The following is a 14446-nucleotide window of genomic DNA, read 5'->3' as shown; positions in this document are numbered from 1 at the left end:
TGCCATTTGAACGTGAAACACATGGTGCTGGTATTTGTAGTTCAATAAACTTATGCTACGGGTTAGGGTTACGATTTCGGTAAAGAGTTAATTATCACGATATAGCAACACTGAATTGTTAACTGACATAAAAAATATCAGCAAAACAAAAGCAAACAAAGCTACGTTATTGTGGTAAAATCATGGTTACCATACCTACAAATACTACACTAGTTACATGGTACAGAGGTATGATATCAGTTGTAGTTACTGTGCATTTACTACACATTTACTGTGGTAAAAAAATATGGTAAATGGTCTTAGCTGGTTTAAGCTGGTCAGCAAGCTGGTTTAAAAGCGGTTTTATCCACATTTTCAGCCTGCTAGGCTGGTCTTAGCTGGGTAAAGACCAGCTAAAATCAGCTTGACCAGCCTAGGCTGGTTATAGCAATTTTTTCATTGGGTTTAATGGGTTTAGTCATCTACTTATTTAAAACCGCAGCAGGCGTACACAGTGAGTTATATGTTAGCTTAGTCTAATGTCAAGGCTAGCAGCTGCGCTAACTGAGCAGCCAGCTCTTTTCCACTAGCAACTAGTTTGAACGCACACGCTTCCATGACTCCATCTAACTTGATCCAGAACACTAAAATAATTAAAATGATACCCGTTAACCCCTTCTTCTTTTTTCCTTTATATGCTACCCTTAGGCGCAATACTATGAAAACATAACACAACATTTCATTGTTACGCAGAATACCAACGTTTATCGTTGATTTGATTACAGAGAGCCCATCTCTGCATTTAATAACCAATTATTCAATCTCGTCATAGGGATATATTATCATTCTATTCTCCTATTCCATACTGTTCAGTGCTTTGATACAATCTGTATTGTTAAAAGCGCTAAGTGGTTTTCCTTTTCAGCCTTTGTATACTTCAAAGCACTCGGGATCAACATCGATTGTTTAAATTTGTGCTCTATAAAGAAATCTTAAATCACATCATGTCTCAAGACTGAACTTTCACCTGCACTTGTTGTCAGACCAGACAGACCAACAGGTTAGTTTGCTTTAAAAAAAGTGATCGACTCCACCTACAAACTTCTTCCTGCTCTCATTCCTGCAGCATGAAAAGAAATGTCTTCATGATGAAATCTCAAAATGCAGGTATGATTATAAATACTCTCTTATAAGTTGAAGAATTAAATTAAAAGTTCTGTTATGCATGTGAACTGTATCAGCAAGCAGTAACATACCACAGAGGTTTTTTTTTATGTGTTCAATGTTTACATGCAGAAATATTGTCTCATATGAAGTGTTTTTGTTCATTTCTTTTGTAAACATGCTGGTGCAGAAACATGATACAGAACTGCTGCATAAATTCTGAATGCAGAGAGAGAATATAGAAAGTGTAATGTTATTCAAAATTTTTTTTTAATTATTTTAATAAAATAATTGAGATAAATCATTCTAATGTATTTCAGAGCGTGGCTTTATTTATATAAGACTTGACGGTGTTATCACTGCTGTGATTCACAGGTTTAATTCCCACTTAAACGCGCAGTGTTGCAGGAAGAGCCTCACGATCTAGTTAAACCAGTTCGACCTGCTGTACTGTAGTTAAACAGAAAACCAACAAACAAGCAACAAAAGCTAGAAACTGTAAAAGAGCTTTAAACATTCTGGATAATTGAAGATAGACTGTGTTACTGTTTGAAAATCACTGACTGAAATCTCTTACAGGATGATTGAGAGATAAAGGAAGAGAAATGTGAGGAGTCAGAAAAGGTGAAGACTAAAAGAAGAACAGAGTATCAGCATGTCAACCACCTCCACCACGGGTAAAAATCAGCCAAATAATAGTTTAAAATGACTATTCAAAAACATTTTCAAACCGAAAATAAAAGTAAATAAGTTAATAAAACAAGTGAGGGGTACCCACATGCTCATGATCAGGAAGTTTATTTATATTTCTGTGAAAGAGAAAGCCATGGCTGGATAATGTCATGTTCATAATAACCCTCAGAATTGCTAATATAAACGGGGGTTTATACTTCAGAGATTTTTTTTTTTACTGTAGGGGCGCCAATAATTTTGTCCAATGTATTTGAGAAAGACATTTATTTCATAATAATATTTTCACCCATTTTAAAATTTTAAAATACAATGAAAGGTTCGATTGTTTGTGAAAGTTCAAAAGGATTAACAATGCAGATTTATTTTCGAAGCCTTCTTTGAGCATGTTCACCGAGGGTGCCGATATTTTTGACCATGACTATTTGTTCAAAGATTTATTATGTCTGAGTCACACATACGAACAGAAAATTAAGACTTTTGTATTATACAGTGGATGTTGCCCTCAATCCACACAGGAGATGGAGCATAGAACAACCTCCTTATAGTAAGTCTGTACATACATTTTTCCATTCTAACATGTTGCAGACACTAAATTTCTGATTTGACTCTTTGCAGTGAGGATTGTTCTCCTGGGTTCGAGCGTGTCAGAAAACAGTCTTGTGGGAAACTTCATATTAGGGCGAGCAGCGTTTGACAATGAAGCTCTTCCAGATGTTGTAGAGAGAATTGGAGGAAGACTGAAAAACAGACACATAACTGTCATCAACAGTCCTCAGCTGCTCCAGACAAACATCTCAAACGATCAAATCACACAGAGAGCGAGAGAGTGTGTGAATCTGTCTGATCCGGGACCTCATGTGATTGTTTTGCTCCTCAAACATGAGCAGTATTCAGCAGAAGATCAGGAGTGTGTGGAGAAGGTACTGCACTCTTTCTCTGAGCGGGTTTATCAACACACCATGGTGCTCAGCACTCAAGATCCCGCCGAAACCAACATCATCATACAAAAAACCATTCAGAAATGCTTCAACAGACACTTCAGTCTTCAGAAAAACAATTCTGTTGATGATCTACTGCAGATGTTTGATGATATTGTGCAAATTAATTATGGACGGCACCTGGATTCTCCTGAAGCTTTACAGTATTTCACAGTGGAGCAACAGGCCAGAGAAAGATGTGAGTGTGATGATATTTGCTGTGGCTAGTAATAAATGAATGCTTTTATAAATTGAATTATTATTTTTAAAATACTAGAAAAGACAGTTGCTATTTAAATTATAGTAGTTCTTGTGGAAGCGTCGCACTGCCATTGCATTGTTATTATGTAAGACTGTTGTTTTGAGTTTCCTCTATTTAGTTTGGCCACAGAAGTCTACCGTGACACATACTACGCAGTTTTTTTCTCTTTGAAAGTGTCTGACAAAAAAAACAATATATGAACGGCTAATGCGATGGCCCTATTATGCCATTTTAAGGCTCCTAATATTGTTTTGAGAGTCTCCTACAATAGGTTAATATGCAAGCAAAGTGAAATAACTCTAGTTTTCTCAAAATACGCATTCAATATGACCTAGTTTTTCAGCAATTCTCAAATGATTTGTTTAAAGCAGTTCTAAGATTCAGTCCTCTAAACCCCTCCCTTCTGTGAGCCTACTCTGCTCTGACTGGTCAGATGGCCCAATCTGTTGTGATTGGTCTACTGTGTACGGCGTGTCGGAAACTATAGGTTAATTGCCATAGTTCTGTATTTTGAAAGCTTGATTAGAAATATAAGCATCTATTACTTATCATACTTACAGCTTGTGATTCAGTGGAGGTGCTTCTCCAAATAAACTGGGTACTAAAGCATCTTTCAATAGGGTGACCATAAGAGTCATTTTCCCAGGATGCGTCCTTGCCAGGATTTCTGTATTGCTTTGATTTAAAGTACCTCGAGAGAGTTTTGAAAACACAAGAAACCGATGTCATACACCGATTTCTCTCCACACAAAGCCAAAACCTAGATAAACAGGAAACATCATATTCTACAAAACTGGTCGCCAAGCCTATGATTAAATTCATATTGGAAATAATCAATGAAATCAGAGTACATGCCCAGTCTCAGATTGACTCTTCTTCTGTGGAAACCGGGACTTCCACGGCAGCTGCAGTGTTGCATTTTTCACATTCCGAACTATATGAGTGACACGTCTTGGGTATTTACAGTCTTTGGAGTCGCTACTTCACACTGCTAAGATTTTAAACTTGCTTAATCAATGATACATTTACTATAAGACCGTAGTCTTTAGCATAATGATGATAACCGAACAGCTGCAACAGTATGTTACCCCTAACACATGGAAGTTGGTTCAACAGCATTGTAAAGTGACGGCGTGTAGTGATGAATTAAAAGCTTAGCAACAGCATGTTGCCGATATAAGCACTGCCACCAGCATCGTTATTTACTGCAACAACAAAGCTAGCTAACGTACGCTACATAAAAGCCATTTCTTTCACCAGCCTTAGCGCCTTTGCCAAGTTGTCTAATTTAGATCACGGTTTGACATCTAGAAGCCCTCAAAAAATGACGTTAAATGGGTACCCTGTGAATAAAAAACTAACGCGAAACAACCCCGACCAAGCGGCAAAATTTGACGAGTTGTGGTGAGAACGTGTTTCAATCTGGCACTGAAGTCATTCATGATTTTGTTTGTTTTTTGCATAATTACAATATGTCAGCTCACACATCATTAAAACCACAGTTAGGATATTAGTGCACGATAACTATTGCACAGTCCTTGCTCCATGAGAAGCTGTCCAGTGCGTCGCAGTGTCATATAATGTTGCATATCGTTTGCAATATTGCATATTGCTTGATAAGTCATGTAAGATAATTGATTTATTAATTTATTCAGCTGTTTTATTTTATTTAGGGGATCGAATCTTCAAATTGACTTAATTAAAAATTCGTAGAATACACTTTATTGACCACTCAGTCCATTTGGTCAACACGATTGAGTGTATCTTAACAATTCTGTGTTATTTTGCGGCCACCGAAAATAATACCAAATGTTATTTGTTTCTTTCGCGCAAGATGCGTCTTTAGGCTTTGGAATTTTAGTTGAGTTACAAGGATTCACACAGCAATGGTGAGTTTCTGGCTGGCTTTTTCGGCAATTCAAACAGTTCAGATGAGTTGGAGTTTCAGCAGTTCTGCGTTTCTAACATTTCAAGCCGTTTTAGAGATTCTAGCAGTTTCAGCCATTGAGAATAATCTGGAACGTAAATCTTCTGCAGTTATTTGTCTGATCACCGTTATCCTACAGCCATGACAGGTGATAATGCAGAGCCGTATAGCTAATATCAGAAAAATGCAGGTAGCACAATACAAGGCAGTGGTCAGTAAAATCAGATGGTGCAGATGATTTAGCTGCAGAAAATATTCATGGAACTTCCTTAAATGGAACACATTTCTCCTGTTTTCTATCAATAGCATTGACTCCCAGTTAAACACCGAACTGAATTAAAAATCCTGCTTCTTATGTATACAGCTCTTAATAATTTAAGACCATTTATAATTGTGATTTTCTTCAAACACACACTTCTGTACATACTCTTAAAACCTCTTGTTAATCTAGGTATGCTTCATACATTTGTGGAATGCCCTTTCAGTCTTCCCAATAATTTCTTAAAACCGATTTCAAGCAGGCATATCTGTGATTGCATGTGTTGATCAATAAGTGTTTTATTATATTTTGTAGTTTGCCTGGTTTACTGTTGTTACATTGATGTCAGACAGATTTGTAAGGTCACCTTGAGTGGCATAAAAGGCACCTATAAATAAAAATTTATAATTGAATCTTCTTCTTTTAAGTTTCAGACAGTTTGAAGCTGAATCTGCTTGTGTGTGGGAGCAATGCAACATTGAAATCCTCCATATCAGACCAAATCATGCAGCAGTCCGACAGAAGATCAGACGTGGAGCTCTATGGACATCTGATTAGTCTGGTGGAGCTTCCAGTTCTGATTCGGGTCTCAGAGGAGGAAGTGATGCGTCACACTCTCCGATGTGTGACTCTCTGTCATCCTGGAGTTCATGTTTTTCTCCTCATTATTTCTGATGCTCCATTGACCGATGAAGACAAAGCAGAAATGGAGGAGATCCAGAGGATCTTCAGATCAAGAATCAACAAACACACCATTATCCTCATAATACAGAGTTCAGAGCATCAGACAGCAGAACTCAATGAAGAAACACGGTCTGTCATTCAGAGTTTTGGAGGACGATATTACTTTTTTGGTCCCAAAACCCAAGTGTCCACATTGATGGAAAGCATTGAGCAGATGCTGGAAGAAAACAGAGGAGAGTTGTTCACCACAGAGATGTTTCTGGAGGCCCAGATGAAAAAAATTATGAAATTTGAAGAGATGAAGAGGAAAATTGATTCACTAGAGGCACATTTACTCTCACAAGGTAATGATTCAGTGAATCAATTTGGATCTTAAACTTTCAGTTTAGGGTCATATTCATATCTTTAAATGTCACAAATTCACACAAGCTTTTCCATTTTTGCATAAAGGTCCATCCTGTTTAGTAAATCTTTTTCTGAATGAGCGCTGGTGCGCTGGGCATGTGTCAGAGAGGACAGAACAACACAGTAGAGAGGAGAACATAAAACATAAATTGTGATGAAATATCTGTTAACATGTTTTGCATGTATTTTATGAGGAACTCTAAAGGTATACAGCATGCAATTCTGACTATACATATTAAACTTTCATAAGATATCAAATCAATCAATCAATCACTTATTTATATAGCACTTTTAACAACACAGATTGTATCAAAGCACTTAACTGTTTAAAATAGGAGAGTACAATGATAGGCATGTATAGTGATGAGACTGAACAATTTGTTATTAAACGCAGAGAGTAATCAAGCCAATTATGGTCGACAATAAAAGGTCAACGAGGACGGGGAAGAGGTCCTGATGGTTGAGCCATATTGGCCAACTCTGACCTGCTTCTTGGAACTCACACTCCTCATGATAGTCCCTCCTGGTGCATGCCTCTGAGAAAAGACCTCCTTTCTTAGGGTCCAGCACCCTTGTAGCTTCTGGACGAGATACTGACGAGATACAATAGACTTCTGATCTGTTTCCAGTGGTGGTTAAAATGATCACCGAACACCTTTGCGAGACTTTATAGTCTCCTCATTGTGCCTCCAGTACCCTTGGCAGTCAGACTTGGTGGAGCAGTCTGACACCAGGCCCAGTATCTGTTTTAGTTTGTCAGGGTGTCCGGTCAGATCATGTACTGGGCTAGGTGGTCGCTTCCCTGTACGTAATCCCATGTGTTTATTTTGTGGATGTGGCATCCATAACATCCTTGCCAAATTGTAACAACAAACAGGAAATACTTGGAAGCAATCGTTCATTGAAGGTTGAATCCCTTCTCTTATGAGATGCGGTGAAGAATCACACAACAAGGATTACTCATTGTAAATGAATCCACCCTCCAGGGCATTTATCTGAGGGAGCAATGTACTCTGGCCTCTGGCCCCTCAGTTTACACTGACATTATCCATAGCATTTATCTAATACATGGCTGCTTGTCAACATTTTCAGTGCCTTAAGGTTGTGATTAGGTTCAGGTTGTAGTGTTTTTCACCTCTTAATGTCATCAAGACATAACTTGTAGTGACCGACAGATAGGGAACGTCTTTGTTACAAACAAAATGTACTATAGAATTGCAGATTTTTTCAATCTTAACAATAAACAATAATTGTATTGCAGTAAAAATAATATATAAATAAAAAAACCTATATAAATAAAAATAATATTTGAATAATGCAAACTAAATTTAATGATGATAAAATGGAACGGATAGTATGTAATGAGGAAGAGGAGGCTGTGTTCGAATCCATATGCTGCGTTTATTAAGAACAAACGAAGGACAGAAACCAGAGGGCAGGCAGAGAATTAGGAACGTTAAACAGTCCAATCAGGCAATCGAGTCAAAGGGGGCAAATCCGAGAAACAGCTAAAGATAACAGGCAGATTAAATCAATGGAATGCTTGGTAAGGCAGGTAAACAGGCAATACTTCACGATGAGTGAAACATGTGCTCTGGCTTTATGCTGGGCAAACAGGAAGTGAGCGCAGAGGGAGTGAAACAGAGTCAGGTGAGGGCTCCCTCTGCTGGTGTGGCATTACATTGTTAATTTGTTAGCAGAAACTGTCCATTAGAGAGTAAACGTTGCAAGATGTGTTCTGATTGAGCGATTGACGTGTGTCCAAATGTGCCTTTTGTCAAAGTTTTCCTATCACATACAGTGTAATAACACAGTGTTATTAGATGTGCTAAGTTGTAGGTTTTTGTCTCAATAAATTGGTATTAGTCTAATAAACTTTAGCTGATAATTTACACTTAATATTATTGCATATTGTTTTATGATACTGCAGTACTAAAGTATAAATATCAGTCATCTAATTACTATTTACACACCTATTGCTAAAGAAAATGCTGCTATTGTAAACAGAATTTATTATTTGCATATTTAGTGTAACTAGAATATTGGCCTATCACTTTTTCCAATTAGTGTAACTGCAAAAATTTAATTGTTCAGTTAAAAACAGCTCATTGCTAATTCAGTTCTGTCAAATATGTCAAGTTGATCAATTATGAGTTCAACTGGGTAATATTGCATTGTTCACTACTATGAGTCTTATTAACAAGACTTCGTAAAAATAATGGTGAGCACATTTGTTCGTAAGGTAACAGCCTCAACAGCTGTTCTGAAATAATGTTTGTCATGTGACAATTTAGCATAATACTCTGAAACATTTGTTGCTTATTGTATTGTTTCGCACGCTATTCATGCTAACTGGTTGCACAGCTTTGACTCTCAAACAAAAATGGTGGCGAAAAAGTACTGTGATGTCACCTATAGATATGATTTTTAGATAGCCTATTTGTATAAAAACTGTAGTCTAAATACATTTATTATAAAAAAACAAATGCTATAGGTTAATGCTAATTAAGCTTCTTATTCCTTTAATACATGTCTACATTAATATAGTAAATTTTATATAAATACCACACATTACTGCCACAATACCATGGTACAGGTAGTGGTACTACAATAAATGCATGGTAAACAATCGTGATTTGCAGATTGAAAAAATTCTGACTGTATCATTGCACACAGTGTTATTCTGCTTCTTGTCAGTTTTGTTTCATCTGGATTTAATCTAGTTTTACATCAGTTGGCTGATACTGTCACAACCCCCTTTTAGTTAGTCTAGTGGTGAACAGAATTGCAACAAAGAATTAAAAGAAAATTGTGGGGGAGGGCCAGTTCACAGAAATGCTCAGTGGCAGTCTCATGACTTCCAGCCCTGAAGTGATACAGAACAGAAGCTGAAACAGAAGCTCTTCTGGGTCGGATCAACGACAGAACCAGTAGTATTCCTGTATTCCAGCAAAACTCCTGGGTGTCTCACCCAAAAGAGCAATTTCTGTTTCTGAAGATGAATGCTGTCTTCATTGTCTGGGGGTTCAGCATGCTGAAGATATATTTGGGGTGGGATCTTGGTCATGTTGCTAGGCCATGCCCACTGCTGCGATCCCACCTCTCTATCCTTCTGGATGGACAGGCAGCTTCTGTTGTCACCCAACCTGGTTTCTCTGCGGCTAGCAGAGGATCACTTGCTGACACATTGTGGAATCTGAGGGCTACGGTGAGTGCCGCTCCTCCGGTTCCAATCCTGTAGAACACTCATACCTCCTGCAGTGCTTGTCCCATCCAGTTGCCGTTCATTGCAGGGGGGGCCATCTCACAGCGGTCCTCTCGTTTTTTTTTAGTGCACCAAGAAAGGACCAGATGTTGGCTGCAGCATCGGGGAATGGGCTATTGTCAGCCGAGGAGGATGACGAGGAGAATCCGCAGCCTTTGGGAGCTGCGTCTTCAGCCAAGTCAGATCCAGAGCCGCTAGCCTGGGCTGTTGTGAGTATCGTGCTGGAGGTGTCCACAGCTCCCAAATATGAGCCCTCACAGCTTGATGATTGGTCTGGGGTGCTGCCTGTGATAGTAAAGTGCGGCCAGCTCCGGTGCCTTTTTTCTCAGAAGTGCATGAGAAGTTGACAAAGTCGTGGATGGCTCCTTTTTTATCCAGAAGCCACTCATCTTCCTCCTCCGTTTTCACCACCCTCTATGGTAGGGCGGCAAGGGGATGGATCTTTCCCATGTGGAGAGAGCAGTTGTAGTGCACTTGTGTTCATTCAGAGGCAAGACAGTGGTTCCACTGAAATGTTTTCTGAGGCTCCTGGAGCATATGGCTTCTGCAGCTGTAGTCACACCTGTTGGTTTGCTTCATATGAGACCACTTTAGCACTGATACACTTCTGAGTACTGATACTTGGCTTGTCATTGCACTTTCATCCCATGGACAGCCATGCATTTCTAAGGGCCGGGGTGCCCTTAGAATAAGTGTCACAGCATGTGGTCGTAACAACAGATGCCACCATGACAGGCTTGGGTGCTACATGCCACGGGCAAGCATGTAGCACCTTCATCTGCTTTGGCACATCAATTACCTAGAGTTACTGACAGTGCACCTAGCTCTACAGCACTTGAGGCCGCTGCAGGAAGATAGGCACATATTGACCAATATGTGCCTATACACAATATGTGCATATCGGCACATATTGGTTCACAATCAGATGGTGCCAATCCGAGCACTATGCATATATGTGGAACATACCCGGAGCTTCAGAAGCTTTGAGCAGATTTTTGTCTGCCACAGAGGTCAGCAGAAAGGGAATGCTGTCTCCAAGCAGAGGTTGGCCCACTGGATAGTGATGCCATCACCTTGGCTTCCCAGGCCCAAGGTGAACCATGCCCCCTAGGGGTGAGAGTTCACTCCACCCAAAGTGTTGCCACCTCCTATAAGTTGACACATAATACCTCTCTGGCAGACGCTTCCTGTGTGTTGGGTAACAGGTAATTGGTGGGAAGAACTGGCCAATGTCACACTTGCTGCCATTCCCTCTCACATCTCCTGAGGATGTGAGCACTGTTTTTCTCCTCTAGTAAAGTTCTTTGGGTGGTGAACCCTTGTGGGGCTTCCTCCGACGCCCTTTGGCAGTCAGACTAATTGTTTAATTGTTAAAAACCTGCCTCCTGTGCCCCCACTGTAAATTCTGGTGCCTTTAAAACAATAATAAAACATTTTAAACAGATGCATTGCCTCTTTTACAGGTTCATTAGAGGTGAAGATGAATTGAGAATTGTTCTGTTGGGAAAAACCGGAGTTGGGAAGAGTGCAACTGGAAACACAATCTTGGGAAGAGACGTATTTAAATCAGAGCAGTCTTTTGAATCAGTGACCGGTGAAAGTCAGAGAGAAACATCCGAAATCAACAGTCGACATGTAACTGTCATTGACACTCCAGGACTGTTTGATACTAAACTTTCTGCTGAGGAGATTCAGAGAGAAATCAGCAACTGCATCTCCATGATCCTGCCTGGACCACATGTGTTTCTCTTACTGATTCCACTGGGACGATTCACTACTCACGAGGAAACATCAGTGAAGATCATCCAAGAAACATTTGGAGAGAAATCATTAATGTACACTATGGTGCTCTTCTTACCAGAGGAGATGATCTGAAGAACAAATCTATTGAACAGTGTTTGGGAAAACCTGGATCTCCTTTGATGAAGCTGATTAAAGCTTGTGGAAACAGATATCATGTGTTTAATAATAACCAGACTGCAGATCGAACACAGGTGTCTGATCTACTGGAGAAGATAGACAACATGGTGAAAGAAAATGGAGGGAGTTACTACTCATGTAAGATGTTCAGAAAAATGGAAAGAGAAAAACAAGAGCAACAGATGAAGAGCATTATGGAGAGAGTCAGAGAAAGAGAAGAACTGTTGGATAAACTAGAAGCTGAGAAAGAGAGAATGAAGAAGATGATGGAGGAAGAACTAAAGAATCAGGAAGAAGAGAGAAAGAGAAGAGAAGAAGAGCTCAAAAAGAAATAAGAGAACAAGAGAAACATCAGAAAGAGACACGAGAAGAGATGAGGCTAGAACGAGAGACATTTAGACATGAAATACAGGAAATGAGACAAGAAAAGATCAAATAAAAACAGAAAACCAAAATCTTAAAACTGAATATGATACAGAAATAGATAGACTGAAGAACATAATAGAGAATGAGAGGAAGAAAAAAGAAGAGGAATATAATGAAAGAGAATTACGATATAAAACACAGATAAAAGAGAAAGAAAGAGAGATGAAAGAGGAGATTAAGAGAGAAAGAGAGGAATGGGAGAAACAGAAACTAGAGGAAACAATGAGAACAGAAGTTGAAAATGAGAAAAGAAGAGAAAAGAAAAACAGATTTCTGATCAGCAGATTCAGGGGCTGACGAGTGAAATGGAGGATTAATCCGAGAGAAAGAGGTAAACGAAAGACAGATACAAGAGCAACTAGAGGAATTAGAAAAGAGACTGAAAGAAGATGGACAAAAGACTCTTGAGGTGAAACTAAAACTCGTTGAAGGGCAAAATGAAGAAGAACTAAAGAGAAGACAAGCAGAGTGGAGGGAAGAATATGAAAGAGAGAAAGAAGAGATGATCAAAAAGACCTGCTCTGAAGATAATCATTTATTCAAGGTGAGTGTTCAAAACTTTTGGCCTTTTTAAGTATTTTTTTCTGTTAGCAGTCACACATTTACTAGCAACTTTTCTCAAGTTTTTGCTTAATGAAATATTGATTTCAACTCAAAGCCCTACAGGAAATTAGAGAGCGAATACAGCAAGTGGACCTGGAGTCTTCGTGAGAGCCATGATGGAAACTGAGAACAAGCTACACAACCAAATAGAAAATGAAGCTATTAATGAGGTTAAGGAATCTGATCTTCACAGAGAAATAAAGGAGACAAGTGACAAAGTAAAAAAATAATGTCAGAGTTCTTTGAGAAAGACACAGAAAAAGATTTAGTGATTCAGTGGAAAACATCATTTAAAATCAAAATAGAAGAATTTCAGAAAAACATTGTGAGACAAACTAAGAGGAAATTAAACGAGGTTCTTCAGCAGCGAGACCTGAAGAGAAAGACTGATGCTCAGAGGAAATTTGAAAATACTCTCTATGAAAATATCAAAGAACTTGCCTTAAAATTCAAAGACAAAGCAAACGATGAAGAAACACTGAAGAAAGGTTTTGATTTGTTTTGGAAACAAAGTGTGGAGAAAATCATAACAGAAACTCCTCTAATCAGAGATATTGACATAATGAGAGATGTGAGAGAGATCCTCAGTGACATGTATCTGGGATGTTTATCGGCAGACCATAAAAATGATAGTGGGTACAATAATATTTTCTCAGTGCCAAGTTATTCTGATTATGTTTATTTCAGAAAGTCCACAAATAGTGGTATCAGAGAGGCTGTAAAGGATGCATACAGGGCAGTTAAAGAAGCATTAGGATCTGCTGAAACTTTGTCTCCAGAAGAAGAAACCCAAATAAGATTATTAGTCACAGATGTTACTCAGCAGACAGACAAAATGATTGAGTTACTTAACATTTCAAAGATGGGTTACAACTTAAACTGCATTCAAAAACACATAAGTCGTATCAAGGCAAGAGTAAGAGAACATCAGGAGGAACCAGTGAAATATGTGTTCAAGAATGAATTCTTCATTGATTTGGTTTATTCCATCTATAAGAGAGCAAACAAGAAGATCACTGACCAACACAGACTGTTTAGGGAAGCCAATGATCCTGTAATATATGTTGAGAAGAAGAGAGACGAGTACTACAGTATTTTCCAGAAATACTGTCATGGAGCCACATCAGCCATTATTTTTGGTGATATCATATGTCACAAACTCAAAGAGCCCATTAAGCAGAGTGTCTACAAGAAGACTGCCAAAGATCTGGTAGATGAAATAAGATCAAACTGTGAATCACTAAATGGAAACAGATCAAATTTAGAGAAACACATCCTAAAGACACTGGCCAAACATGAACAATTTATTTTGTACATGGACTACATTAAATTTCCCAGAGATCACTTCAAGAGTTTCATCAGAGATGAAGTCAATCAGTACATCACTGATAAGTTCAGTGTCAGCGTTTTACCAAAGATGAAGAACAACATTGAACTCCTGCAGCAGAAAATCATGAATGCAGCTCATGAATCTACTGAACATGTTCAACTGAACAGAGGAGATGTTGGTTTGTGGTTAAAGAGTTTTTTACACAGAAGATCTCAGACGAGATAATCTTCTCTGAAAAGATCTCAATGGAGTCAAACAGGATGATGTTGACAATTTCAAACTGTTGGAAGATGTAATAAGACAAGAACTTCTTGGTATAATGACTAACATCAGCAATGGATTCAACACAAAGACATTTCCAGTAAATCTTGACCTGAAGTTCAGACCAGATGAACTTCTGGTTGATCACCTCTGTCAGTGCTGTTGGGTTCAGTGTCCAATCTGTAAAGCCACCTGCACCAACACCACAGAGAACCATGATGGGGACCACAGTGTGGCTTTTCACAGAGTGACTGGAATTAATGGCACCTTTTACCATTTAACACAAAATCT

At 38.7% G+C, this 14446-nt stretch overlaps 1 protein-coding gene across 1 annotated transcript; it reads left to right on the top strand.

The window, feature by feature from the left end:
- Positions 1-1091: 1091 nt before the first annotated feature.
- LOC122331442 lies at positions 1092-12192 on the top strand. The gene is given in 11 exon segments (XM_043228903.1): positions 1092-1146; positions 1723-1820; positions 2327-2380; positions 2452-3012; positions 5690-6289; positions 7968-8019; positions 9683-9908; positions 10624-10820; positions 10911-10964; positions 11079-11469; positions 11472-12192. Coding segments are annotated over 10 exon segments (2598 nt in total). The 5' UTR covers positions 1092-1146; positions 1723-1798; the 3' UTR covers positions 11913-12192.
- The last annotated feature ends 2254 nt before the right edge of the window (positions 12193-14446 follow it).

This window comes from Puntigrus tetrazona, unplaced genomic scaffold, assembly GCF_018831695.1.
Source record: "Puntigrus tetrazona isolate hp1 unplaced genomic scaffold, ASM1883169v1 S000000001, whole genome shotgun sequence".
Taxonomy (NCBI): Eukaryota; Metazoa; Chordata; class Actinopteri; order Cypriniformes; family Cyprinidae; genus Puntigrus; species Puntigrus tetrazona.
The sequence above is the reverse complement of the archived record's forward strand: the minus strand, read 5'-3'. Positions and strand labels throughout refer to the sequence as shown.